This window comes from Silurus aristotelis (assembly GCF_946808225.1).
Source record: "Silurus aristotelis genome assembly, chromosome: 2".
NCBI classification, from domain to species: Eukaryota; Metazoa; Chordata; class Actinopteri; order Siluriformes; family Siluridae; genus Silurus; species Silurus aristotelis.
In genome coordinates this window covers 25,821,626-25,848,806 of record NC_139575.1, presented here as the reverse complement: position 1 = coordinate 25,848,806, position 27,181 = coordinate 25,821,626, and the positions used below count along the sequence as shown (strand labels likewise).

The window sequence follows — 27,181 nt, the reverse complement described above, 5'->3', positions numbered from 1 at the left end:
CTGGCAACACCATTTTAAAATCACGTTCAAGTGCTGCCACTTAAACAGACCGTGGGGTTGCAAAACATTCCCCGGGCTAGATTCAATAGAAACGGGTTCTTTCGTCTAATTTGAGTCTATGGTTACGGCAAAAATTAAAACGCAATTCATACTGCAATCGCAGAACTTTCTTTATCTTTACACTATTATTAATGCTCTAGCAATTAGTTTATCAGCAATTTTCTTGGATGGTTTATCGGCAAACAACAATTTATTTGCAACTTTTTTAGTTCCTAATGCCAGAGTCTGATAGACTCCAGTGCTGGAAGATTTCTGTCGTTTCACACCTACAGCATGAACTACACACGCATTTAAAGGTCAAATGTTCCAACGTGCCAGCATTCGATCCCCGCAGGCTATCAGAGTATCTTGATATTTGACAAAGATGGGCATTCGAGAAAGCACACAACCTTAAGGGTTTCTGTCCTAACAGATGGCTATTTAAACATTCAATCCTTAAGGTTGTGTGCTTTCCTGAAACTATAGTGGCACTTGTTTCTGAGAAGGATGACGCTGTGTACTGGTACCGTATTTTACACCATGGTGTGCAAATGGTCAACATATGCAGAACAGCATACATAAAAGCAAAACTTTCACCAGTCAACCACCTGCTTCTCTTTCTCTACAAATGAGCAAGATGGCTATGAGTTTGGTTAAGATTCCTTCGAGCCAATACTTTTATTAAAGTTCTTGTGAGAATGTTCCCAATAAGCAGATTCTTTAGTTTTCCAATGAAAAGGTTCCAAGCTAGCATCGGAGCTGACGCACATTCTTGGAATGGACTGTATTTGCAAAACAACCCATGACATTACTCACTGCTGGCCCCGTATTAGCATAGTCTTGGTCTGGATCTGGAGCAATTTCGCTATTGCATCAGAAAAGCAGAAAATAAGTTTCAGATTAGTTATTAGCAAAAGGACAATAGGGGAATCTTAACAAATTTATTTGGTGTCTCTCTGGTTGACAGAATTGCCCAACAGGTCATTTCCGCCATATCTTCCCAGAACAATTTATCTCCTAAACACAGGGCTTAGCCTCTACCGATTGCACTAATCTAAACCGCAGCAGGATCGTGTGCACATTCCTAACATTTTTTCATCACCTTATTTTATCTTCTGCGACGTTGCATGTTAGTGATATTACTATACTGTCCGTTATACTGTATTACTTCTATTAAATATGCTTTTTTTTCCAGTACCTCTTGGGGCACTGACCTGCAGGTTGCAATAGAAGATTGCAACATGTGTGCAGTAACAGAACATCTCTTGTGCAAATATTGGGAGCTCGTTATCAAACAGCACTACGGAGCTCATTAAAATGCAGTTTCATGCTGAGATGTTGGCAACCGTCTACACCCAGTTAGTCTAAATTGCACCCGGGGTGTACTGAAAAAACATAGACTTTTCTGAAATAAATACCTTTAAAATTACATAAAATACTTATGGCGTTCTGTGGAGAACATAAACAAAAAAATGCAACCCATGACTTGGCTTCCATGGTTTTCCATAAACAAGCTAAGACAATATTGACTCGTGTTTTTTTTTTTCTCGAAAAGAATATAGCGAATATACAGCATGTTTTCATGTGTTGTGCAGACATTTTTTTAATACGTTAAATTACGACCGAATGCGAAAATAGCAAATATAATATTATAAATTATAATATTATATATTATAATATAATAGCAAATATTCAACACTCTTATCACTCGGAGGCAAGCAGGGAAGCTTTGGGATCATAGTACGTGCATGTATGTGATTTAGTGATGTGTGCACAACCACACTGCCCCGGACTGGTTCACAAAAAAAAAAAAAAAAAAAAAAAACGTTACCACTGCGCTTACCGATCAGTAGTTGTTCAATGACAACTTGCTTGTTGACACATTCTGAACTTTGACCCCAGGGAAAACAGCATCCTTTTTGTCAAAAACGGTTGAACACTGCCATCAATGTAAGACTCATACAGGAAAATTGCTACTATAAAGTGTATGTAAACTCATACACCTAACTTTATATGAGATTTTAGACAAAAAACACAACATTTACTGTGCATTTTAGAACAGTAGGATACAAAAGGAGCAAACTGCGTTTCTAAATATTAATTGCTGAATTTTATTAAATGATCAAAAAGCTTTGTCAATTATTAAACAAATTCAAGTTCCTCGGTGGTGGCAACCCAAATGGTGTCCAGTGTCTTGTCCTTAGACTTCAGAAGGAATCCAAGCAGTGGCTTGTCTCTTTATATAGGTCACAGTCAAGAGAGGAGGTTTGAGACTGACACACCTAAATACCAACTGCTAGAACAACCCATTTAAAATGCCCAATGGCCCTGCTGTCGGGAGGGTAAAACTGTCAAATGCCCAGACAAAATAGTAGTCCATGGGATCCACTGGAAAGTGTAGAAGTCTATTTCTATTTCATATAAATGTATTGATAATTATTTTTTTTTGGATGCAGTCATTATGCCTGCACATAATCGCATATTTAAAGAAAATAAACACATCAGATTAATTTTGTGATTAAATTCTATTCCTTCTTTGTTTTTTTCGTGAACAATCCGGTCCATTTCTGCCGTTCTGTTCATCAGCCAGCTGATCGGGACCCCACTGGGAATTCTACTCTCTCTCAAGAGACCGCCGCAGCAATGTTTTAATCCTTTACTCCGTCCAGCGCTCCCAGCACCTCATCTGTTCCCTCTGCTCAAACACAAAGGGTTCCAAACCTTCAATTTCCATACTAATACCACTGTCCTCAATCATTATCATCACGCCCAGGCGTCTCAAATAGGTCTTTGTAGCACGGCACAGCCACTTCGTGTACGATATATACCCAGCTTTCTTTAACACCCAACTATTACACCCATTCTAACCCATCGCCATTAACATATCGGTTCCCCTTTAGCTGTCGGCCTTCACTCTTCTGGGAAGACTTTCCACTAGATTTTAAGGCGTGTGGATTTGTGTTCATTCAGCCATAGGGGCGGTGAGGTCACGTGAAAAAGCCTGGCACGCACACAGTGTTCCAGGTCATCCAGAAGGTATTCAGCGGGGTAGAGGCCAACGCTTGGGCCACCCGTGTTCTTCCAGATCAGCCTCGAAACACCATGTATTTACACACCAAGGCAATGATGTCGTGATAATAGTTCCAGTGAAGGAAAACCTTAACTCTTAAGCATACAAAGATTTTCTAGTTGAACGTGTTGAGGGGGAAGAACCACATATGTCCAGATGTTCAGGGGCACACAAACATTCAGCCATATTGTGTAGTCCAAAGTTTCTGAAACACATTGTACATTGCTTAAAAGGGCCAACAATAAAATGAACAAAAATGTACATTATGCTTTATGTTTAAGGTAATTTTTTTTCTTGTCAAGAAAGTTTTAATATTACTATGTCCACATGGGACATCGGAGGGGCACAAAAACCGCTACCTTCAAGCAAACAAAACATTCAGCACTAATGTTTTTACATTCAGACGCTACATTTATTTCAATATGCACATATTTTTTCAGGGTGTCTTTTTCTCTTTGAATCTCTGTCACAAATGAAAGTTGTCATGCCTGAAGTAACAGTATCCTTCAACTAAAGCGAATACGAAGTAAAGCCACTTTGACAGGAAATCCGGGAAAAACGAAAACTAACCACTTTCACCGTGAAACAAAAAACATTTATTTTATAGGCATGACATGCTGTTCACGTTTACATTATCTTTTATTCATGTAGACAATAATTCATATAGAAAAATCTACAACTGTGGGCTCTGCTCTCTGAAACGGAAGTGACCAGGTTAGGAGCCAGTGATCCACGCGGTACAGGATCCGGTTACAATAAAGATAAGCGTGTGAACACACCGTGTGCAAACCTCGAATATAACTTATAAAGCACTGATAAGAGACGTCTATTCAACAAGGATCAAGCACCATATTGTCAACATAGCAAGCGATACATGCTTTTTTTTTTTTTTTATAGAAACAAATCCCTGTGCTGAAGCGCTCTACAGCCCGTGAGAATAAAACAAAGAAAAGCGCTCAGTCCTCCATGGGCTTAATAGTGCAAGCAATTCGTATTGTTCTTAGTCGAGTTCAGCGATCTTTCGATTAAAAGATTTCTTCCGGATAAAGTGCGAGGCGATATTTCGATATATATGCATCGCCGATTTAACCGGAGGAAAAGTGGAGCACATGGAGGTGACACACAAACCAGAATCCTGTCTTTATCTCCAGCCTGTTTTACTGTTCAAACAAAGACTGCAAATGCACTTTCATTCCTCATGCAAGCTTACTTAAGCTATTATTTATTATTATAATATCAAATACATTTTGTTACGTTTTATATTTGGTTTTGACACTTTTTTTTAAAAATGATAAGTGAATAAAAGTGAAATGTGCCTCACCAGTCGATGAATACAGCCCTGAACGCCACTTATTTCCTCTGTTAACGCGTTATCACAGCTCCTTTGTTGTTGTGTTTGTTTGTTTGTTTTTTTTCCTTTCTTTATAAAACGAGCTCTTGGTTTTCTTTTTGTTCCCTGTGAATAATTGCAGCTTGCTTCCTTTTAGGTTTCACATAAAAACGTTTGGGGAAATTAAATCAATTCGGAGTCGCGCTTTACTTGGGGAAATGGGAGGAGACTTGTATGTCCCGCCCTCTGTGATCTGTCCAATCAGGTTGGCGTATGGGTTAACAAACAGGCGCACGATACCGTTAATACACAGTAGACTCTGTTATAATATTAGACTAGAAAAAAACACACTTTTTTGTAAGATGGGAATGTACAAACACTTTAGTTAGGGTTTTAGAGATCAAAAGTACATCAGGTGACCTTAAAAGTTTGTGATGAAACCACCACATGCGGAGGAAAAACAGTATTTAGGACCTCAGCAAATGTATTTGCTAAATTTTACACCACGTGGAGTTAAACAATACTCAAAAAATGGACCATAGACTTTGAGACTTGGCAATTTTCCAATAACCTGCATAAACATCATGTTTAATTCCACTAGAGTCACTAAAGCACAGTGGTGGACAGTAGCAAAGTAAATGTAAGTCGTCTGTATAAGTAGCTTTTTCACATATCTGTACTTTATCAAAGTATTTTCATTTGAGGAGATTTTTTACTTCAACTTAACCATATTTCACAGTCAAATATTTTACGCTTTACTCAACTACATTTAGCAAAATCAGTCATTCCTTTTTTGTTTATGAGTGGATAAAAACGTAACTGGTCAATCACACAGCAAGCCACCAATCAGGGTAGAGCGCGCACTCTGTTTTGAACTTGTTTTGATTGCCACTTCGTGGTATCTACTTAGCACCGACATACCTTTCAGCGTCAGTACAACAGCAAGCAAAACTTTTTAACAGTCATAAATAATAGAAGATAATCCTGACTCTACCTTGCCACAACCTTTCGTGGCCTCATTTGCGCAATTGTTTCTGAACTAGATAAAAAGAAGGTTTTTTGTGGCCCATGATCATGATCATCAAGTATTTCCATTTGGGGGGACTTTTACTTTAACTTCACTACATTTCAAAGTTCACCCATGGAATGATGATGAAAGAAACTCCTAATACCCGTTTCCTTATTTGCATGATTTATTTTGTTGTAGTTGAAAAAATATTTGGGCTCATATTAATTTAAATAGATATCAATCAGTGTTTCACTAATTAATGTCATTCTGTTACTAGATTGTTGTACTAGGAGTGACAGTAGAGTCTTTTCACAGAAACTGAGTTGATTAAGCTAAGAGTCCTGTGACAAAAAGGATAATAGGAACATAACAGCCATAATAAATCATAGTACTTTGGATACTTAAGTACATTTGAAAGCAAATACTTTTGTACTCTTTCTCAAGTGAAAGTTCTAAGAGAGGTCTTTTACTTAATGCTTTAGCTAGTGTATCTTTACTTTAACTCAAGTACATGGTTTGTGTACTTGAGTACTTGAGAACCAGCGTCAACATTTAATGAACAAGAAGACAAAGAGTATACGGTTAAAAATAAATATATAAATACAAAGGAAAATCATTGCCGGTTCTGTGCTGGGGCATATATCAGGATCGAGTGAAGGTGTGCATCAGTGAGACGACTCCTCTGTGTGTGTGTGTGTGTGTGTGTGTGTGTGTGTGTGTGTGTGTGTGTGTGTGTGTGTGTGTGTGTGTGTTTCGTCTTCATAACAGAGAAAAGTTGCTCACACAAATATGTACTTCCAGAGCGTACAAGTGGACTGTAGGCGGTGATGCATCGTATGTGCAGCGCCTACAGAGTCAAACTTTGCCAGTTATAAGAGAAATATACTACCATGGAAGCCAGATATAATAGATCCGTAGGCTTTAAGTGGCCGAGGGGCCTTGAGTTAAATCAGTACAAGAGGGTTCTGCTTTCTATCAAATGAATAATTTTGTTGTCCATCTTGTATTTTTTCCTTTTCACCTCTGACTCGTTTCTCAGGGCTCAAAATATGCATCCTGATTTGTGTAAAACTTCTTTGTGACACACTGTAATGCAATATATATATATATATATATATATATATATATATATATATATATATATATATATATATATATATATATATATCTGTGTGTTTTGAGTTGTTTTGAGTTGATTCGCTGATTGGCATCAGGTTTTTGTTAAATGTGAGCCAAATTCATCACAATTAAAGGAACCAAAGACAAACTACTTCAGTCTGTGTGCATTAAATGTATTTAATACACAAGTTTCACAATTCGAGTTGAATTACTGAAATGAATAACCTTTTCCCAGACATTCTAATTTATTGAGATGCACCTGTGTATAAACTGTGTATATATATATATATATATATATATATATATATATATATATATATATATATATATATATATATATATATATATATATATATATATATCTGTGTGTGTGTGTGTGTGTGTGTGTGTGTGTGTGTGTGTGTGTGTGTGTGTTTACACATCTAAAATGGAAGGAAATTGAATATATCAATTCATGATATAGTTATTCATTAATACAAACCTATTTGCAAAAAAACACAGTGTGCCTAGGTCATGACTACACTGCTTGTATAAGTAAATTAAGTGTTTATATTAGAACAGTAAAATACATATTTGAGTTCATAAATGCAACAGGTTAATTGTTAACTTGCTGGGAATTGTTTTGTTCACAGTGACAGTTTTGACATAGTCATGCAACAATTATAATACAGAGAAAACACTCCATTAACAGTACTGCCGTCATATCACAAGACTTATATATTATATATTCACACACATTTCCTTTTTAGTCCATGAATACAGTAACACACAACAGTTCTATGAAAAATGTTGCCTTTGCCTGCATTCCAGTAGGCTTGCTAGTTTTGTGATCAAGAAGTTAAAAAATCAGGCAATAGTTAATTATTGTAATAATGTATCTTACTGCAAAATTGCAAACAATACCTTGGGACTTTCTCTCAAATATTCCTTTACCAGTCCTTGTGTATATTTTCCAGTTAGTTAGTTTTGGATAATGAGCTGGAATTCTATTTAGGATGGCCTCATTCTCATTCTAAATGGCAACAACTATGCAGCACCCCATTAATTGTTGTTACCTTTGGTCTCAACCTGCATGAGTCCCTGTCAGTCTTGTTCTGACATTAGCAAACATGACATTTAGCACCAACTGCCAAACCATACCAACCCCTACAACAACAGTGTTAACACAATGGCATCCTAAATCCGCAACTGTACAGTATCACTCTAAACAACAACAAAAATAGTAAGAAACCCCTCAAACAAAGCATTCCATGGTTCACCCTTTTGTGTTTTTGTTTTTACAATTAATACACTACCACATAAATATGTTATTATACACATTATTTTACTATGTATCCTTTATTGTTACAAATTTTATGAATCTAGATGTATCTCCTTTGATTTATGCATACATAACCACTTCCTTTACTCCAAAATATATTATTTACTGTGTAAATCTGTAACATGCTGTAAAGAGAATTCCAGCAGTGTACAGTAACAAAGTAAATTTGTTACTGTACTTAAATAGCCTTTTCACACATCTGTACTGAAGTATTTCCATTTGGGTGGACTTTTAATTTAACTTCACTACATTTTAAAGTTCACTCATTACATGATGATGAAAGAAACACCTAGTACTCGTTTCCTTATTTGCCTTATTTATTTTGTTGTAGTTGAAAAAAGCTTTGGGCATATATTAATTTTAATAGAAATCAATCAGTGTTAATATAATTCTGTTAACAGATTGGTGTGCTAACATTAATAGTCTTTTCACATAAACCGAGTTGATTAAGCAAAGAGTCTTGTGACAAAAATGATAATAGGAACATTACAGCCATAATAAATCATAGTACTTTGGATACTTAAGTAGCAAAAGTTTGTAGAAAAGGAGCTCTTTTACCTAGTAATATCTCTAGGTAATATTTTAACTAGTGTATCTCTTTAAATCAAGTACACTGGTGAACCTTAAACTCTGGCCAAAAATAAACTCGGTGTTTAAGCAGTAGTTCCATTACAAGACACCATGTCTGTGCTTGCTTACTGTCAATGCACTGCATAGACCTACTGTGTCATGTGTTAATGTAAAGTCGAATAGCATAACATTTCTTGTATGGACTCTGTGAGGTTTTATGAATAAATGTAGGCAGGTTTCTGTCAGGGGCTACTCTTTGAAATGATGAACACATCCATTAACAAGTAGTAAAAAAAAATGTATGTCTCCCAGTGTCCCCAACATTGAATATGTGTTGTATTTTACAAGAACTATGAGGCGAAACTCAACATTCTCTCTGATATTGTAGCTTCTATCTGCTTTAAATATATATTAAGTTTATATATAGACCTAGCACAAGTGCAATATATTTATATTGTGTGTGTGTGTGTGTGTGTGTGTGTGTGTGTGTGTGTGTGTGTGTGTGTGTGTGTGTGTGTGTGTGTGTGTGTGTGTGTGTGTGTGTGTGTGTGTGTTCAAAATGGTTACTTTAGGTTACACTCCTCTTGGTGCAGCTGTCTTCGTTCTACACTGTGTTGAAAACTTTCTGTCTTAAAGTTTAAAGTCAAGAGATCTCCAAGTGATCCACCTCACATTAACCTTTTGAAAACACAGATATTTCATACAGACAAAAGCAATGCGCATTTCTCAATGTTCCTTTTATTTCACAGTATGTGGTTGTCAATGACAGTACATATGCTTGTTATCAGTCCTCCTTACCACCTCTACAGAAGCATATACACACTCCACTACTGTAAGTGGTTACCATGCCAGCTCATTAGATTCTGAGTCCAGCCCCTTGTCCTTGCCTCTTCAGAGCTAAAAGCCTTGCAATTACTTTTCCATTACGGAAAAAACACTGCAGCTGGACAGAGCTTTGGTTTATGTCTGTGGGTGACAGCTACAGTAAGTTGTAAAGTCAGCTCTAGCTCAATTAATTGCTTCAATTGTTAAAAGTAATGAGTTTTAAACCTGGCTTGGAAACCAATCTAAGCACCAGGAAGATTTGTAATTCTGTAAGCAAATACCTAAAAGTATTGCAAAGGTATTGTAGTGTAAGTGATGCTGCTGCTGCATCAGTTTTCAGAAACTTCTCGCAGGCACACATGATTTTGCAGTAGGATGATTTTGAATCCTCACAAAGGTCTGATTTCCATTTAAAATCTATCCATTGTGCCTAGTGGATAAACCAAGACCTGAACATCATGATTTGGACAGAAGTCCTTGTGCATTCCATCAACTACCAACATAATTAAACATAAAAAGATTTTTGTTTCTGTACTCAGTAGTAGGTCAAACAGAGTTTCAGTTTTTATTATGGGCTTTAATTATACCATAAAAACATTGTACAATGTATGGTACAGCGCAATATTTTGTATAGCGAGTACATCTTGCTTTGTTAGCATGAACTGACATGTAAAACTGGCACAAGTTAACAGTCAATATTTATTACATTTATTAGAATCAGCTTTCCCCGTTCGTCCATAAGAGTAGATTTTAAGCAGTAAACTGATGAGTATATCCAATAAGCAGAAGAACCTCTGGCACCTTATTTCAGTAATTGCAGTGCAGTTCATTTTTTGTCAGCATCACTTACCACCTTCGAGCAAAAGGACAAGGGAAGCGAATTGCTAATAAAGAGAAAATTTCCTTATCATTAGATTAAAAAGGTAAAACAAAGAGAGGTTGTGTATTTTATCGACTACACACAAACACATCCAGTCCTTAGAATTGGGTAATATTGGGTAAATGCTCCTGCAATTGATTGACTGATAAATTTTTTATACGCAGCTTTATAAATGAGGCCCAAACAGGTTCCCAGATGTGCATCTCATTTGGTAGACTCATTTGGTACCACTCATAAATGGTATAATGACCATTTCCATGCCATTTCATGTACATTTTACCTGCATGCATGAATTTAACAAATGTTTGGCCATTTATGAATGACTTGGAATTATTAGAACATTTATTTACATTGTGTATAAAAGTGTTTTTTTGTTAGTTAGAAATATCTATGAAATTTGTTTGTTTGTTAATTTTTTTTATACCATTGCTAAGTGCCTTTTATGACAAAACTTGGCAATGCCATGAACATTCAAGGTAATTTAAGGTCACAGAAGGTCACATAATGGACTGCATTGAATAAACGGACATGATTATATCACACAGAAATTAACCGATATCTGATCATCTTGTAAAGTGTGGCGAATTAAAATCTTGAAAGGTTTTTGTAATCTCACAAAGTTAAAACTGCTTTACTGAGGTACTTGTGCTCAGTTTGGTCTATGAAAAATCTTCATTTCATTTACTTTCCTAAATGTTAAATAATAAGATTTTTATAGATAATTTAACAAACTAACACTTTAGGTTTTTTTTTTTATACATTTTGATTGCAAAGGACTTTGGATTCATATATTTTTTTTAAATGCTCCTGCAACTTTCTTAATAAAAATACCCAGGCAAACAAACTTTAAAGCAATCGCCTTGTCCCCTGATTCATTAATTCAATGCAACATTATCATGAGTTTGATGTTCTCTCTCCTCTGTTCATATACACATTGCACAAGGCATAGTGCAAAGCTGATAGCACCAACCCTCCTGCCCACCTTTATTGCAAAATGCAGTGGCGCCTCATTCGTTTTCCTATTACTTCAATTGTACTGTTAGTAGAAGCAAAAGGGCATGTTAGATCATTAAAAGCTGGAGATGAATAAATCTACCCAAAATAATCCTATCAGTAAATGTTTCCGATCACGACTGTCAAAGGGAATTTTACTCAAAGAACGATTTGTGGTTTAGACGTAGAGGAAAAATGGACACAGGAAATATCATCATCAATTGGTTTGGGTTGTGTAAAGGTAAATGCAGTGTAGTGAATTTCAGAAGCCAGCCAACCTTTCCCCAGCTGCGCTCTTGGTAATGTCTGACTAAATAATTTTATACAGTTTAGCGTCAATGAGTCAATCTTTGTTTACTGCTTCTGCTGAATTATCAAACATTTTGTGTTATTTGCCTATTTCCATCTCACAAGTAGGTCTGTTTTTAGTCACTCTTCTTTTTATTTTTTATTCCTCCACAATACATTTTTTGGGTAATTTGTCTTTAATGAAAGTTTCTACAAAAATGTATTGATTTGACATGCCAATTTTGTCAGAGCATCTCTAAAATACCAGGTCCAAAAAGAGTTTGATGAAGGTGTTGAATATTATATACTTTTTACCATCTCTATGGCATTTGGACCACTTTAACATACCCATTTATGTCTGTGAAAAATGTGGTTTATACTTAATGACTTTTCACTCTTTTCTTTTTTCGGAAAATGATGCAGTTATAGTTTGTGAATGAAGAATTACACTTTTACATTTAACTGTACAAACAGCTGGCAGTAAACTGTCGCTGTTATTTGGCAAGCTGTGGTCAGTATAAAGATACACAATATATACAACATTTATCAAAAAAATATACCGTACATATCACATTCAAGAGCAATGAATTGTAACTAACCAAACTGCATGATTGGAACTGTAGGAATTGGATTTTTTTTTAACCAATTAAACCTATACCCACAACTACCACTTTATTATTAATTATAAAAGCGTTTGAGCTGATATTGTGTTAAAATTATATCTCCTTTTTTGTCTTTTTGTGAACAACAGTTTTGAGGCTAACTTTACAACTAGTCTGAAATACCTTTTAATCCTAAAACACTGATGTGTCTGACGTATATTTACAGGAGCTCAGTGATACTGGAATGACACAGAAGTTCAAGTTCTAACAGTATCCAGTCCTTCCAAAACCTCATAGTCCATGCAACCCTTATACAACAATTCAATACACAACTATCTGGCCAAATGTATTATGCCCCCAAAAGCTAGAGATCAGATGATTATTATTAGACCATAACCCATGACTCCAAGGTAACACATTGAAGTTATTCAATAAAACAATACAATAAATTATTTTTTTCATTATCTCTTTTTACTCAGTAATTAATTGTGGCTGTGGGTAACAGCGAGACTAGTAATGTTACACTATAAAAGAAATTAAGTCCCTCTAATAACAATCTTTTGCAACGTTTTAGAATTGTCGGTGAGACAAATACAGAATCACATGAATGCTGTTGTGGCAGTGTAACTGAATTCTCTGTATTGCATCAAGAAAGCATCAACCCTTGTGATGTTCCTCAGCGTGAACATAAAAAACGGAAATGGCAAGTTAGCAGATTTAATCTCATATCCAGTGTCATTTTATGTCATTACAATTGAATGTGATTTCTTTGTAGCCCCATTTGAACATTCTAAACTTGAGGATATCTGATTTCTTTTTTTTAATCTGGTTTTCTGTCATTTACTCATTTGTATGTTTAAGGTCAGATTTCTCTTGCTATTACAAAACAGCAGCTCATTTACTGAATGAAGCATGACGACTGTAGGTGTGGACTTTGAAAGGAGTTCACTGGCAATTTTCAAGCAAACAACTTTATTGGCAAAGAAATGGTACACTGTTAAAATTGAGCAAAGTAAAAGTTCACTTAATAACTTAAACTTTAATAAAGTTATTGGAAAATAAGCCACAAAAGGGTGGTGTGATCAGGCGCAGTGTGGATTATTTCCACTCATACATGCGATGACAGCACAGGTGTTTTATTCCTTTTTTTTTACAACAGCAAACTTCAATATACTATTGAATTTATAATTTAGGTTCTGCTGTCACTGTCAAAAGCTTTAAACAATTGTTCCCTCTTAAAGCCTAAAATTAGATGCTTATTGAGAAACTGCTAGGCACAAAATCCTTTAAGCTGAAGTTTTTCATGTGATGAAGAACGTTCTGATGGTACAAAGTATATCGTTCACCGAATATATATCTATGAACCCCTACAGATCTGCTCCTTCAAGAAAAATTTACCAATAAAAGGCTTGACTAAATAAATGTTTTCAGCCTCGACTTAAACACTGTTCCATAACTGTGGGGCTTTATAAGAGAAAGATCTGACCCCCTGCTTGAGGTACCAACAAATAGTCTGCACCTTTTGATCTAAGTAGGCGTAGAGGATCATAATCGTACAGATGTTCACTCAGATACTGCAGAATCTGAATGTCCTTACACTACACACTCCTTAACATTTTAAAGTTGATCTCTCTCATCTGGCTTTGCTGAAATATACAGCTGTGTATCATCAGCATAGCAATGGAAGCGAATACCATGTTTATGTATAAATTCACTCAGAGTCAGCATATATAAAGAGAAAAGCAGTGGGCCTAAGACAGATCCTTGCAGAACACCAAACTTTACCTTAGAGAGTGTGGAGAACTCAAAAGTTACATCAACAAACTGATAGCGATCAGTCAGATAAGACCTAAGCTGTTCTCTTTATTTCAACAACATTCTCTAGTCTAGCAAGGAGGATAGTATACACTTTCTTTTCGGCTTCTCCCGTTAGGGGTCGCCACAGCGGATCCTCCTCACGTTTGATTTGGCACATGTTTTACGCTGGATGCCCTTCCTAACGCAACCCTCCCCAATTTGTCCGGGCTTGGGACCGGCACTAAAAGTGGCTGGGGATAGTTCCCTGACCGGGAATTGAACCCGGGTCGCAGCGGTGGGAGCGCTGCATCTTAACCACTAGACCACCAGGGGACCTAGCAAGGAGGATAGTATGATCCATGATAAACTCCCTCTGTAGAAGGCACAACACATAGACCTTGACCCGAGGGGCCCCAGAAGCAATGTTTTGTTTTTTTTACCTTTAAAAGTACACACATGAAAATAAATTGGTGAGTAAAATAACTCAAAACACGTCATGTGTGGTGATACTTTAGTTTATTGACACCTGAAATCTTCCATAAAATATCCAGTGGGATGGAAATCCCACTGGATAGGCATAGTAGAGAGGCATTGTATATATTATTATACAGTATAAAGCCTTGAAAAATATTTATAGTAATTAATAAATAGTCAAATAAAATACTAAAATATCTTATTTACAGTACATAAGTATTCAGATACATTTTAATGACATTTGCAATTGTGTTCTGGTGCATCTTATACCTTTCTTGGTCTTTGAAATGTTTCTTCTACTTTAGAGGAGTTGAAATGTGCCTAATTAAATTAATTGGACATTATTAGGAAAAGCACACACCTGTGTATATAAGTTCTCGCAGATAACAGAGTATGTCAGTATTGCCAAAGCCATGAGTTTGAGAGAACTGTCTGTTAATTGAGTCAATGCACAGATCCGGAGAATGGATTAAGTTTTAGAAGTTTAAAACCACTAACAGTCTCACTAGAGCGGACCACCCAGATAAACTGAGTAATCAGCAATGTAGGGTCTTTGGTCTGACAGTTAACCAAAAACCCAATGGCCACTATAAATGAGATCCTCTGTGAAGATTGTCAAAGGACAACAATCAGTGCAGCAATCAGGAGTGACCAGACAAATACCATTTCTCATTAAAAGGCATAATAGGGCCTACTTCAAGTGTTGCAGGCTCGTTCATTTTAAGATGAAAATATACCAAACTATGGAAATATATGTGAAATGCATTGGGATTGGTGTTTGAATGAAAAGTATGTGAATCAATACAAAACAGAGGCATGGGAGTATTTTGTTGTGATTTGTTAAGACTGTTCAAAATGTTAGTACATGATTTAACATTAAGAATGCGAGCAACTTGATGGTAATATGATTTGTTTAGTTACCCAGAACATTTGTAATAAACATTTGTCAATACAAACCATTAGCCATAACAACCTCATCTCTGAAACTACCATGTAATCTTGGCATGCAGTACTGTGGTAAGAATATAAAAGCATGGCCTGATTTTATCAGTCACATTCAATGCCAACAGAGACAAACGTGTGAAGATGAGAGAAGAGAACAGGAACAGGACCAGCCATAGCATGGCCAGATGGAAGGTGCAAAAATATAGATCTGTCCTCAACTCAAGAGAAACTAAGCCACATGGGACTACACTTCTTTTACCTTATCTATGTATTGTGTCATTCCATATACATTTGCCATGTAATTCACCTTTCTGAGCAATTAGCTCCAGACTTTAGCATTTCAAATGCTGTTTAAACTATGCTGTCATTTATTTTTATGGTTATAGATGTGTGTCGTGTCATTTCAGCTCCTTGAGTTTTGCCTTTTATGCAGTTTCGTAGGGAAAGGAAAATCAGCTATAATAATAATAATAATCATCCAGAGGCCAGCGTAAATTAGTCAAGGGGACATCATACCAAAACCAACAGCAATGTATCTGGAGAGAGTGCACTTGTGACCGAGTGATGGTCATTAACAGCGCACTGAATGCTATTTTGCACAACTTCGAGGTCAAGCTTCCTGCAGATATCAAACGTAATTTCTCTGATAGTGCCAGCAAATGAGACAGCATGAGGTGATAGCCTTGTTCACTCAGCAGGTTATAAAACCTGACTTCCAGAGTAAACTTTCTTTTGCTAGAATGATGCTAGAGAACATTCTTCCCATGACATGGGAAAGGTTCTAAGCATATCTATATGGTTTTAATATAAAGATTAATTTGTAAAGCAGTCTGAGGTGTAAAAAATGCTATGCTGAGAACTAAAATAAATTCCTAGATGCCACTACACACAACTGCAAATTGTTGCACAAAAGGAGTGATACCAATGCGCTGATGAATCCTTTTGCATCGTTTCAAAATGCTGCTGCCCTCTGGTGGTGTAAGACATCAGCTAAGTAGTCACAATTGCTTGTTTCATTTTTGTTTTTAAACGTACAAACTAAAATAAACAAAAATAAATAAAAATCCAATTACCAACCTTTACAATTAATAATACTTGCACTTTTCATGGACATCGTATATGCACAGTTAATTGAGATTTGTATCATAGTGATGTTATCTTGAACCAACACTGTCCAGAGCGGACCACCAAAACACACTTTGGCCCTTTCGGAGAAAAGACTGGGATGTTGATTTCAGTTTAGGAATGAGATGCTTGGCAGAGAATACAATAAAATGTGCAGCAAATAATTCTATTAAATGTCAAGAATTCCAATAATAAATCATCTAAAAGGTCAAATAACTATCCTGACAACGCAATATTTTAATGAGCAGTCATACATTCATTTTAAATTATATATATATATATATATATATATATATATATATATATATATATAAAAAAAATCCCAAAACTTGTAATTATTTATGCTACCAAAATTTGGGTGCACTCATTTTTGCACTTTCCTTAAAAGGGGAATATATATAAAAAAACAAAACAAACAATTAACATAATTCAACTTATTTTATTCTCGTTATGTACAAACTTTACAGTTTAGAGTTTATTTGTTCAAAAATGTCCCTTTTAAACAAACAAAAAAAAAAAATCATATTTCTCAAGACACTATACACACACCAGTTCACCATACGTATATACAGCTTCTCATGGCCGCGAAGACCATCTTATAGCACGCAATGAACGGACTTTACACCCTCATTCTATTTCAGTGAAGCGTGCAAACATGGCTTTCCTCACAGCATCCTTGTATGTATCTGATGCAGACAGGGTGTAATTACTGCCTTTGGTACCCAACCCTGCTCCCTTCGTTCTCATCTGGGCCTGTAGGTTAAAGAAAAAGATTATCGTGTGAATTTGCTCAACAAGGCTTTCTTTACAGCTTAGAAAAAATTTTAATAAATATCTGCAGGTATGAAAATGAAAAACAAGTCAACCTCGATAGGTGCTGTGATGCCTTGCTGATTTCTGCCAAGACCTTTTCCCTCCTTCCAGCCCATAGCCTGCAACATCTTATTGCCAATGTTGTCACTGTTCAGCCCATCCTTCGTGGGCTGTTCGTAATTCCTGTCGAGCGAGAGAGAGAGAATTTATTCACAAAACTATGCTTTTACATGGAAAATGGAATCTATCAGGGTACAAGTCAGTGAACTCTCCCAGGGCTGTTAGCTTACACTACGACTGGGGCTGGCTGGGTGAACTTCCTCTTCTTTGGTGCTGGAGGCTCAGGAATGCCATACTTCTCTCTCCTCTCAGCTGCCCTGTCTCTGTACTTCATCTGCATGCAAAAAGCAGTAGGCTGCTTTAAATTAAGGCTATTGTGTTTATTAAAGAAACTGTTCCACTCCTAGGAAGGAATAATGGTGTATATATATATATATATATGAATGAGCGGACCGCCAAAACACACTTTGGCCCTTTCAGAGAAAAGACTGGGATGTTAATTTCAGTTTAGGAATGAGATGTTTGGCAGAGAATACAATGAAATGTGCAGCAAATAATTCTATTAAATGTCAGGAATTCCAATAATAATCATAAAGCTCAAATAACCAAATAACTATCCTGACAACGCAATATTTTAATGAGCAGTCATACATTCATTAAAAAAAAAAAATTTGATCTTGGAATTATTTATGCTACCAAAATTTGGGTGCACATTTGTGCACTTTCCTTAAAAAGGAAACATAAATAAAATGCACAAAAACATAATTCAATGTATTTTATTCTCAGAGAGAGTCAAGTTTAAAAACCTCAGTCTCTTTTCTTTCCAACTCCTCCAACTCTGCTTCAGTCAACTTGGATCTTCTGTGAACCTCCAAGTTTTGCTAAAATGGAGAAAAAAAAAAAAAAAAAAAAAAAGTTGCCACACAAGAAGATTCAAATCTTTTGCTTTACCGCTCTAATCGCAAAACCAAAGCAGGTTCAAGTACCTTGTGCAGGTCTGAGAGCTGTTGATGGCGAATTAGGGCTTCCTTACTGGGGAACTGTCTCCTGCACAGGAGGCAGGCCATTTTTTTCCAGTCTGTCAATTTGTCCTCCTTGTCGTCGCCTTCTGGAGCCTCCTCGGGCTCACTGTCTCCACTGTAGGCAGCCACAAGTCCTACCTGCAAAAGGAGCTTGATCAAGTCACAAAACTGAAGAACGGAACGTGTGTGTGTATATGCAGATGCCAGAAGCCTAACCTTTGAGGATGAACTTTCCTCTTCTGTAGTCTTCACTGCCTCTGAAACGAGCCTCTCCAAACCACCAGTCTGCTATAAACAAAAAAATAAAATGCATTTATTGTTTATACATAAACCTACAAACTGAAAATCTGCAGATGATTTTGGATTAAGATTACTTTTTTCTCAAACAGCGTGAAGCCAGCATCTGCTGCCGCCGCTTCTCTCCTCTCTTCCTGACTGATGGGCTGGAAACTGCTCCTGAAGTTCTCCTTCTGCTTGTTTAAACTTTTAGCCCAACGCTCCATATCCTTTGCAATCTAAATACACAAAGAGCAACACTGCAAACTTAGCTGTGTGCAAACACCACGTAGCATCTTGCGCAACTGAAAAATTCTTTCAATTGGCTACCTGTTGAGCAGTTTTGCTTTTGGGCTTTTCCTTCTTCTCCTTGCTCTCTTTAAAAGGAGTTGAAGCAGTGTTGCAATCCACTGCAGGAACATATGCTTGCTTCTCGCTGTCCCAATACAGGTACTGCTGTGTGTACGAGTTATAGTAATACTGCAAAACAAGTTATTTCATTGATTCCACTGTAAATGATCCGATCTCTATTGCAAAGGCGATTCAAATAAAAATGCTTTTCAAGGCCACTTACATGTGTGTTGGGGTCATAATATAGTCCCGTCTGAGGGTCATAGTAGTAGCCAGATGATTCATCAAACTGGTAGGTGGAAGTATCGGGGGCACCTGGAAAGAGTCCAATAAATAAATACAGATCAACAAAATAATCTGGACTTATGTGCTAGCTTCAGTTTGTAGAAAGCCTTACATGGTTTAGCATCTGAAGTGGAAGTTGAAGTAGCTGCGGGAGATACTGTAGCAGATACGGATACTGCAGAAGCTGCAGGAGCCGAGATGGTGGCAGCGGCTGTGATGGTTGCAGGCTGCACTGCCTGCAAAGTCATGTACAAGGACACTGTTGAAATCTAGGATTCAACTCATGGAAGAAGAAGCAAAAAAAACATTTAATAATAATAATGTCAGTTTTACCTGTGTGGCTGGCTGGCTAATGATATGGGATTGATAAACATGGGCACCCTGAGAGATGACCACTGCTCCAGCTGCAGGGAGAACCTTTATTCCAGGAGCCGCTACACACAGACAAACGGTATCAGATTTAATGTTGGTATAGCTCTACAAAACTCAAGTGGTTAGTTCAAAATTGTAATATTACAGTAGCCCTTTGGATTTTCAGTACTCACTTCTAGATTCCCTGACCTAATCCTATGACTGTTTTCATATCAAACTAGACATTCTTAAATCTACCTGGAAACTCCACCATGAAAATCAGTTTGCCCCAATAGTTACTGTTTCCAGGCCAGCATAAAATACAAAATGTCATACCTCCAAGTATGCCATTAGCCTGAGATGGGTCTGATACTCCCCCCTGCTGTTGAAACTGGGCTTGATATTCCTATAAAAAGAAGAAAAAAAAAGGCCATGTCTAATGCTCTAGAAAGAAATGGGATGATAAAAAAACCGAGCTGTATGCTACTAACCTGTGAATAAGGCACATATCCTTCCTGCAGAAAGCTGTACTCCGATGCTGGTTCCACACTTTGCTGTGGCTGGTGGAATGAAAAGGGGCATAACATGTTAATGTGAAAAGCAGCAGCTGGAAGACACCATGTTACCACTGAAATAAGGTTATAAGTTGTATTAACCTGGCTAGAGGACCACTGGGCAGCAGCAATTGCTGTGCTTGCTACAGAGAAAGCACTGATGCGGTTCCCATCTGGCAACAGTAAGTCCCTATAGAAAGCATGAAATCGGATCTCAAATCAGAAACCTCAGCAATCATCCAAACTACAACAAACAACGGCTGTTTGCGGCACATACTTCCGAGCACTCTTAGCATAGTCGACCCCAATGGTCTTCCCGTCCAGTTTGAGTGGGGGCTGCAGACCCTGCAGGATGGTGAGGAGCTGCGATGCCTCCTACAAAAGCAGCAGCAGATGTAAACGTGTGGACAACAATGCAAATCTTCGATAGTAATGTGACTATAATCCCCCAGAAAAGTTCCTTTCCGTCTGTATTTTAATGGTGATACAAATGACCACATACCAAAGGAGAGGACAGCTGGACAAAAGCAAATCCTCTATTCTGTCCGGTCTGCTTGTCTTTGATAAGGCGAATGTTGCTGGGGGACAAATTAGCATATGGTGCCAGGGCTGCCATAATGCCCTCAACAGTAGAAAGTGGAGCGATGTTCCTCAAGATGATTGCTGTAACAATTTGCTGACTGATGACTTGCATCTTTTTATGCAATTACATACAGTACTAATAATAAGCAATGATTCATCCATTATAAAATAAGAATCCGTACTGTCTCCATAGTAATCACCGCTGGACTGGGTTTCTGTGTTTCCAGCAGTTACACTGCTTTCGGAATCTGTGGAGAAAACACAAGAGGATATCTTATCAGCTTTCTAACAAGGGTACGCTCTTATACACAAAAAAAAAAAAAAAAAGGTTACTGGTTCATTAACTGTACAACTTATAAATCATAGCCTAATAAACAAACATTCTGATATCAAGTATAATTATTGCTGAACTTTATCGAGATATCTAGCTATCTGATCTTTTGTCCCTAAACCAGTTAAACCCCGGATCCAAGAGATGCAGGCCACGGCTTCCTACTTACCCGATTTAGCGGCACCACACCTGAAACACTTGAGCCTCCTCCGGAAATTGTACAGGCCACACTGCAAGCAACCGGTCAAGTCTTTTAATTCCGAACCACTGCAATAGTGCAGGTGGTGCTAAGTACACTACAGGGGTTTTCTGAAACACATTTGAAAGCTTACCGAATTGCAAAGCCAGTCTTCAAACTTGTGTCGAGTGTTACTGTAGTGCATGGCAACCGTCTTGCCCTGTATGTTTAGCAGCTTCTGCAGAAGGAATACAAAACAGGAGTTAGTACACCGTCTTCAGAACGTTCCTGATCTCAGCCCATGAACAAGCACTAAAGCAGCCACAAGGGTTTAAGGGAGGCTCGCCCAGGAAGACATAGTGTATGAGTGTAACAGTGGGTGCTTGTGTTCATGCTGTTTGGGACCCGAGTGTCCGGATGGGGCCGGAGCAGAGTGTAAAAGGTAGAGAAAAACGTGGGATGACGTACAGACTCCGCACAACAAGTCTTTCATCATAAGGAAACTTAGACTTTCTCCTCAATCACTAGTCATGTGATAAGACATTTCCTTCAAAACACAAGTCGGTAAAATGAATAGCCTTTAGTCAGAGTATGGTCAAAAAAAATAAATGTATCTAAGCTTTTAGTCTCTGAGATTAACCAATGTTTCAAGTATGTGTGTAGAGATATATACATATACACATCAGTGAATGCACTTACATTTTAACATATCTTAATTATCTTAAATGTTCAGTTTTTATATCATTGCATGGCTATACACATATCAAAGCCATTAACCCTATTTGTCACCTCGCTTAAAAAAAGTCCATGAAATGCCCCTGTGTAAATCACACCATGCCTTCGAGAAAAAAAAGAGGGGAATAGTCTAAAGTCCAATTTCTTTTCTGGGGTAGCACTTTTTTTTTTGTTCAAATTGCATCATTCCCCAGGGTAAAAGCTAGACTTGGTGATTAGGAAGCAACCTGATTGGTCTCCATCCATCGGGTAGCATCTTGCAAGTGATAAAACTCCACGAAGGCGAAACCTCGGCTTATACCTAGAGAGGCATTCAGATATACAGACGGGAGGCGTGTTAGTCTTTAAGGTTCAGTCGTATAACATTCACACTCTGTCACAAACTGCTTCATGACCCCCAGAGACCCAGAGAGGTCAAATGGTTGGGAGTGTGCCAGAAACAAAATCTTTTGCCATAGCAAGATAAATCTTAAAATTACATTGCAGTAGATAGCCTAGTTACACTCTAGAACTGACCACAAATGTGTACAACTGAACACTAGAAAACAGTTCCATTAACTTAATTCTAAGCACACAACCTACAAATATTGCTCTGTAGCTTTATTCCAAAAAGAAAGTTCACCTGGTAATCAGATGAAATCAGCTCAGACATGATATCCAACTTCATTTGTCTAAACTATAACTAAACTTCAAGGGAATAGCAAACAATTTCAACTTACCTTCAACTTTACCTTTTTATTCATACTGGGTTAAAATTATACCTGAAGCATTTAATTTGGTGTAAAACAGCTTTACGAATGTTCAGATAATACTATTGCTATGGCAAAAGGCATTTGAGCAGAAGCAGGTTGGCCCAGTGGTCATAGGTTTGGCAGAGGAAAGATCCACGGTACACCAGTCTCACCTGTTCTCTTTTTCATCAACCGCACGTCCATTGGCTGCGGTCCTTCTAACTGGTCAATGGCTGCTCGAATCTGAGGAAGTTAAATAAAAAGAAATAAATGGTTAACCCAAACCATTTAGGACACATTATAAAACTTATCTTTTGACATTATGGTACTTACGTCTGCCTCGGTGATATTGACAGGCAGACCACGAAGCATGATGGTCTTACTCTCCTTTTCATCAGCTGGGTCTCCCCTGTAGTCATGCTCAGAGTAATCACCATCAGAATGGTGACCGTCATCAGAACAGTCACTGCTACGCCGCTTCCTTCCACGCTGCAAGTATGGATACGTGCAATAGAAACAATCATGCTATATATTAGAACTGTAGCTCACTTTCAAATAAACGCATTAAAAATATATTTATGCTTAGTGGTAATAAAACCTCACAAAAAACAAAACAAAAAAAACCCCACAATCAGAACCTGGCACAAACCTCAGGACTGTCTCTGCTCCAGTACCGATCACTACGATCCCCTCTGTCTCCATCGTAGCGGTCACTGCGCCGATCGTCGTTCCAGCGGTGGGAGTCATATCCTCGATCGTCACGATCTCGCCGGTCTCGCCTGTCGTCATCACGAGACTGCTCGGAACCGTACCTGCCACTGCGCTCTGTGCGGCTAACCCTAACCGACCACCAAGTTGCATCATTACCAACAAAAATTACACGTTTAACTATGTGCTATACAAATAGTTCATGGCAACATAAATGAGCCGACACTCACCGCTTATCTGCACCCATCTCTGCGTCACCTAATGAGAGAACTGCGAATGGAAATAAATAAATAAATCAATCATCTTTGAGCAATGCATATCACAAACTGCTCTCCTCTTAATGCCAAATATGAAAACTTTACACCTTTTACACATCCTAAAGACCTTTATACACATTGCTGCAATTTAATTGCACATACTAAGAAGATTCTAAATGTGCACGTCATTAAGCCTATGTTTTGGTAAATGTCTCATTTGTTGGCTGTACACGCAACATGATTCCTATATCAGAGATCTAAGCATTCGCTGTTGCATCAGCTGATGTAACTAACGGGACTTCATATTCTGCAAAAAAACCGCCGAGCTGGTTGTTAAGATTTAAACTCATGACATTTCCGATCCAAAGTCTAATGCCTTAGGCACACAGTAGCAAACTATTATATTAAATTTGCCTCGGTTCCACATAGTTATGATTTCATGATTATTAAAAATTAACTCATTCAGTCATGCTACATTAGAAATCTGTCAGTAGCATTTGTCCCCAGTTTTCCTAGTCTCGTGTGTCATAATAGAACAAGTCAAAAGGTCACCATGGGTCAAGATTTGCAACATTGGCCCTAGTCTGAGCATCTCTGATCTACAGGATGTTGTAGGGAACACTGTTCACCTACTGGAACTCTGAAACTTTAGTTTCCCTAATTATTACACTTCGATGTAGCTTCATTTTATATAAAATACATATAAATTATACACATACACACACAAAGGCTTGCCACTGCGCATGCTCAGAAGCTGAAGTATTCATTGCTTAAACATGAACAAAGTTTTCCCAAAAAAATCAGTCAATCTTAGACTTGAACATTACTTGGGAAACCAAAAAGTTGACAGCGATCATTATTTTCTAAACAGAAGCCCAAAGCTTTGACGTCCCACTACAAATGTTTAACAGATTATACTAGTAATATTTAAGATTTACATTCAAATTCAACATTTCGGCTGTGAAGGAACGCAAAGTTAAACACTGAAAGTGTGAGTTCATCTTAAAGGCGCATTAACGACGTCACAGAAGGGGGGAAAAAAATGCACAATTGTATATGGGCTCATACAATTGATAATTTTGGAAATTAATGTCAACTTTGTTTTCTAAGCACATTTCAATAATGATTGCGGAGGATGCAAAGGTTTATTAATCCCCTGTCTCACATCAACCGACTAGATCGATACAACGCGTACAGCTCGGTGGCTAGCAGTTCTAACACATAGCACCAACACACCCGCACTTTCTTTCTTATATTTTATTATAAAAAAGAATAATACACCACATAAACCTATTTGTGCTATTTCCAGAGCAGTGTAAATGTTGATATGTTAGCGTTAAAGGCGCTGGTTATGCAGCTAGCATGGCGGCTCCGACATTTAACAGGTCACCAAAATGGAGCCTCACGACGAAGTCTGTTGCTTGGAGATGCAAAATAACCTAAGCGAGCCTTCGAAAAACTCCAAAAGGCCAATATGTTGCACTACATGAACCTACCAACTAAAAACGTAATTCAAACGATAAACTTAACCCCAAAAAACTTGCGGCCGACAGGTGAAATGTGTCGTCGTGCCAACCTGAAAGCGCGCGTCCTCCTACTGACGACTGCATCAACACCTAAAATGGTCTACTGCAGCCTTCTCTTTCCCACAATGCTTTGAGAACGGAAGTCTGCGCGAGCATTATATATACGGGGAGTGGAATCCGGAAGTTGACAAGTTTGGATCAGGGTTGCGTAAATCCTGTTTGGTATATATATTTATTATAATTATTTTTTAAGATAATAATAATTTTATATATATATATATATATATATATATATATATATATATATATATATATATATATATATATATATATAATTGTTTTATATAATTTATATTTATTATAATTATTTTTAATGTATTAATTTTAATTTTAAAAGTTTTTTTATTATTTATTCTATTTGTTTGTATTCTTCATTTTTTTTTTCTTTTTCTTCTTTTTAAATTCATGGTTTGATTAGGCAATCTTATTTGGGTGTCATATAATCAGTACTTGGGCCCTCACACACCTTCGTCCTGAGGAAGTGGGAATCGCTGCCTCTCATGCTACTGTTAATTGCAGTTTTATCAAGAGCAACAAACAATTTCCGCAGATATGTGTTGACTTTCAAGCAGTATAACTATTAATCAAACTCAAGCTCTTTTACATGCACACTATACAAAAGAATGAAATGTTGTTACTAACTGACTAAGGTTCATAGACTTTAAACATCAAGAGTAAACATTAGTCATAGCAGAGTTAAGTTGCAATACACATGAGGTAGATATGATATATGATTTAATTATTAATTCAATTACACATAATGATAATGTATCTCACCATAAGGCAGAATTAGTGAGAGCTTTATATGTAAGTTTGCTTAAAATCTTTTTGCAAATGTATATAAAAAAGGTGTGTCCTGTTTCCACTGATCATCTTTGAGATGTTTCTGAGAGACCTTGAGATGTTTCTACAACTTGACGGGGCCCCCCCTGTGATAAATTCAGTTGATTGAAAAAGAAATGGCATTTATTACGCAGATGTGAGAGAAAACGCTAGGTTTTAATAAAATATAAATTCACATTTAATTAAATAAAAAAAAAAAGTTATATAACAGGTGAGGCACAGCCTCATCACTGCTACATCACTGCATCACGTTCCTCTTCTGACTGCATGTCTTTGCGGATGATATTGTTATTTGTGGTGAGAGTAGGGAGCAGGTTGAGAAGAGCCTGGAGAGGTGGAGGTACACGCTGGAGAGAAGGGGAATGGAAGTCAATAGAAGTAAGACAGAGTACATGTGTGTGAATGAGTGGGAGGGCAGTGGAGTGGTGCGGTTGCAGAGAGAAGAGGTGGAGAAGGTGGAGGAGTTCAGGTACCTGGGGTCAACAGTGCAAAGTAATGGAGAGTGTGTTAGAGAAGTAAAGAAAAGAGTGCAGGCAGGGTGGAGTGGGTGGAGAAGAGTAGCAGGAGTGATTTGTGATAGAAGGGTATCAACAAGAGTGAAAGGGAAAGTTTATAGGACTGTGGTGAGACCTGTGATGTTGTATGGTTTAGAGACAGTGACATTGAGTAAAAGACAGGAGGTGGAGCTGGAGGTAGCAGAGCTGAAGATGCTGAGGTTTTCGTTTGGAGTGACAACGATGGACAGGATTAGAAATGAGTTTATCAGAGGGACAGCGCATGTAGGACATTTTGGAGACAAGGTGAGGGACGCAAGATTGAGATGGTTTGGACATATGCAGAGGAGGGACATGGGGTATATCGGTAGGAGAATGCTGAGAATGGAGCCACCAAGAGGGAGGAAAAGAGGAAGGCCAAGGAAGAGGTTTATGGATGTGATGAGGGAAGACATGCAGGTAGTTGGTGTGAAAGAGTCAGATGTAGAGGACAGAAGGGTATGGAGACGGATGATTCGCTGTGACGACCCCGAATGGGAGCAGCCGAAAGAAGAAGAAAAAGAAGAAGATACTTGTAATTTTTCCCACAGTAAAACAGCGTTATTAGAAAGGCAGTTAATAGGCTTTTATTAATTTA

General features: G+C 37.5%; 2 protein-coding genes across 7 annotated transcripts in view; both read right to left on the bottom strand.

The window, feature by feature from the left end:
- Window positions 1-4,666, bottom strand: part of slc38a3b (solute carrier family 38 member 3b) — a 30,420-nt gene extending 25,754 nt beyond the window's left edge. For all 3 annotated transcript variants that reach the window (XM_083533397.1, XM_083533398.1, XM_083533399.1), the window contains exon 1: window positions 4,431-4,666. The gene's annotated coding sequence lies outside the window, so the exon portion shown is untranslated. The remainder of the gene's footprint in view (window positions 1-4,430) is intronic.
- A 12,146-nt stretch (window positions 4,667-16,812) lies between these two features.
- Window positions 16,813-25,302, bottom strand: rbm5 (RNA binding motif protein 5). 4 transcript variants are annotated; one of them, XM_083532579.1, is made up of 25 exons: window positions 25,198-25,302; window positions 23,595-23,634; window positions 23,306-23,495; window positions 22,990-23,145; window positions 22,830-22,899; window positions 22,153-22,226; window positions 21,345-21,428; window positions 21,182-21,242; window positions 20,864-20,929; window positions 20,602-20,762; window positions 20,377-20,474; window positions 20,202-20,289; window positions 20,037-20,105; window positions 19,882-19,951; window positions 19,528-19,628; window positions 19,307-19,430; window positions 19,133-19,224; window positions 18,889-19,038; window positions 18,657-18,797; window positions 18,499-18,570; window positions 18,247-18,420; window positions 18,067-18,141; window positions 17,491-17,594; window positions 17,254-17,383; window positions 16,813-17,140 (listed from the first exon to the last, which is right to left on the bottom strand). In XM_083532579.1, the coding sequence occupies exons 1-25, from the start codon at window positions 25,229-25,231 to the stop codon at window positions 17,015-17,017; spliced, it is 2,550 nt and encodes an 849-aa protein (XP_083388705.1). In that variant the 5' UTR covers window positions 25,232-25,302; the 3' UTR covers window positions 16,813-17,014. The 4 variants fall into 4 exon arrangements, with proteins under 4 accessions (XP_083388705.1, XP_083388706.1, XP_083388708.1 ...); XM_083532580.1 differs by having other exon boundaries at window positions 18,499-18,567; window positions 25,198-25,291; XM_083532582.1 differs by having other exon boundaries at window positions 18,499-18,567; window positions 25,118-25,222.
- Window positions 25,303-27,181: the final 1,879 nt, after the last annotated feature.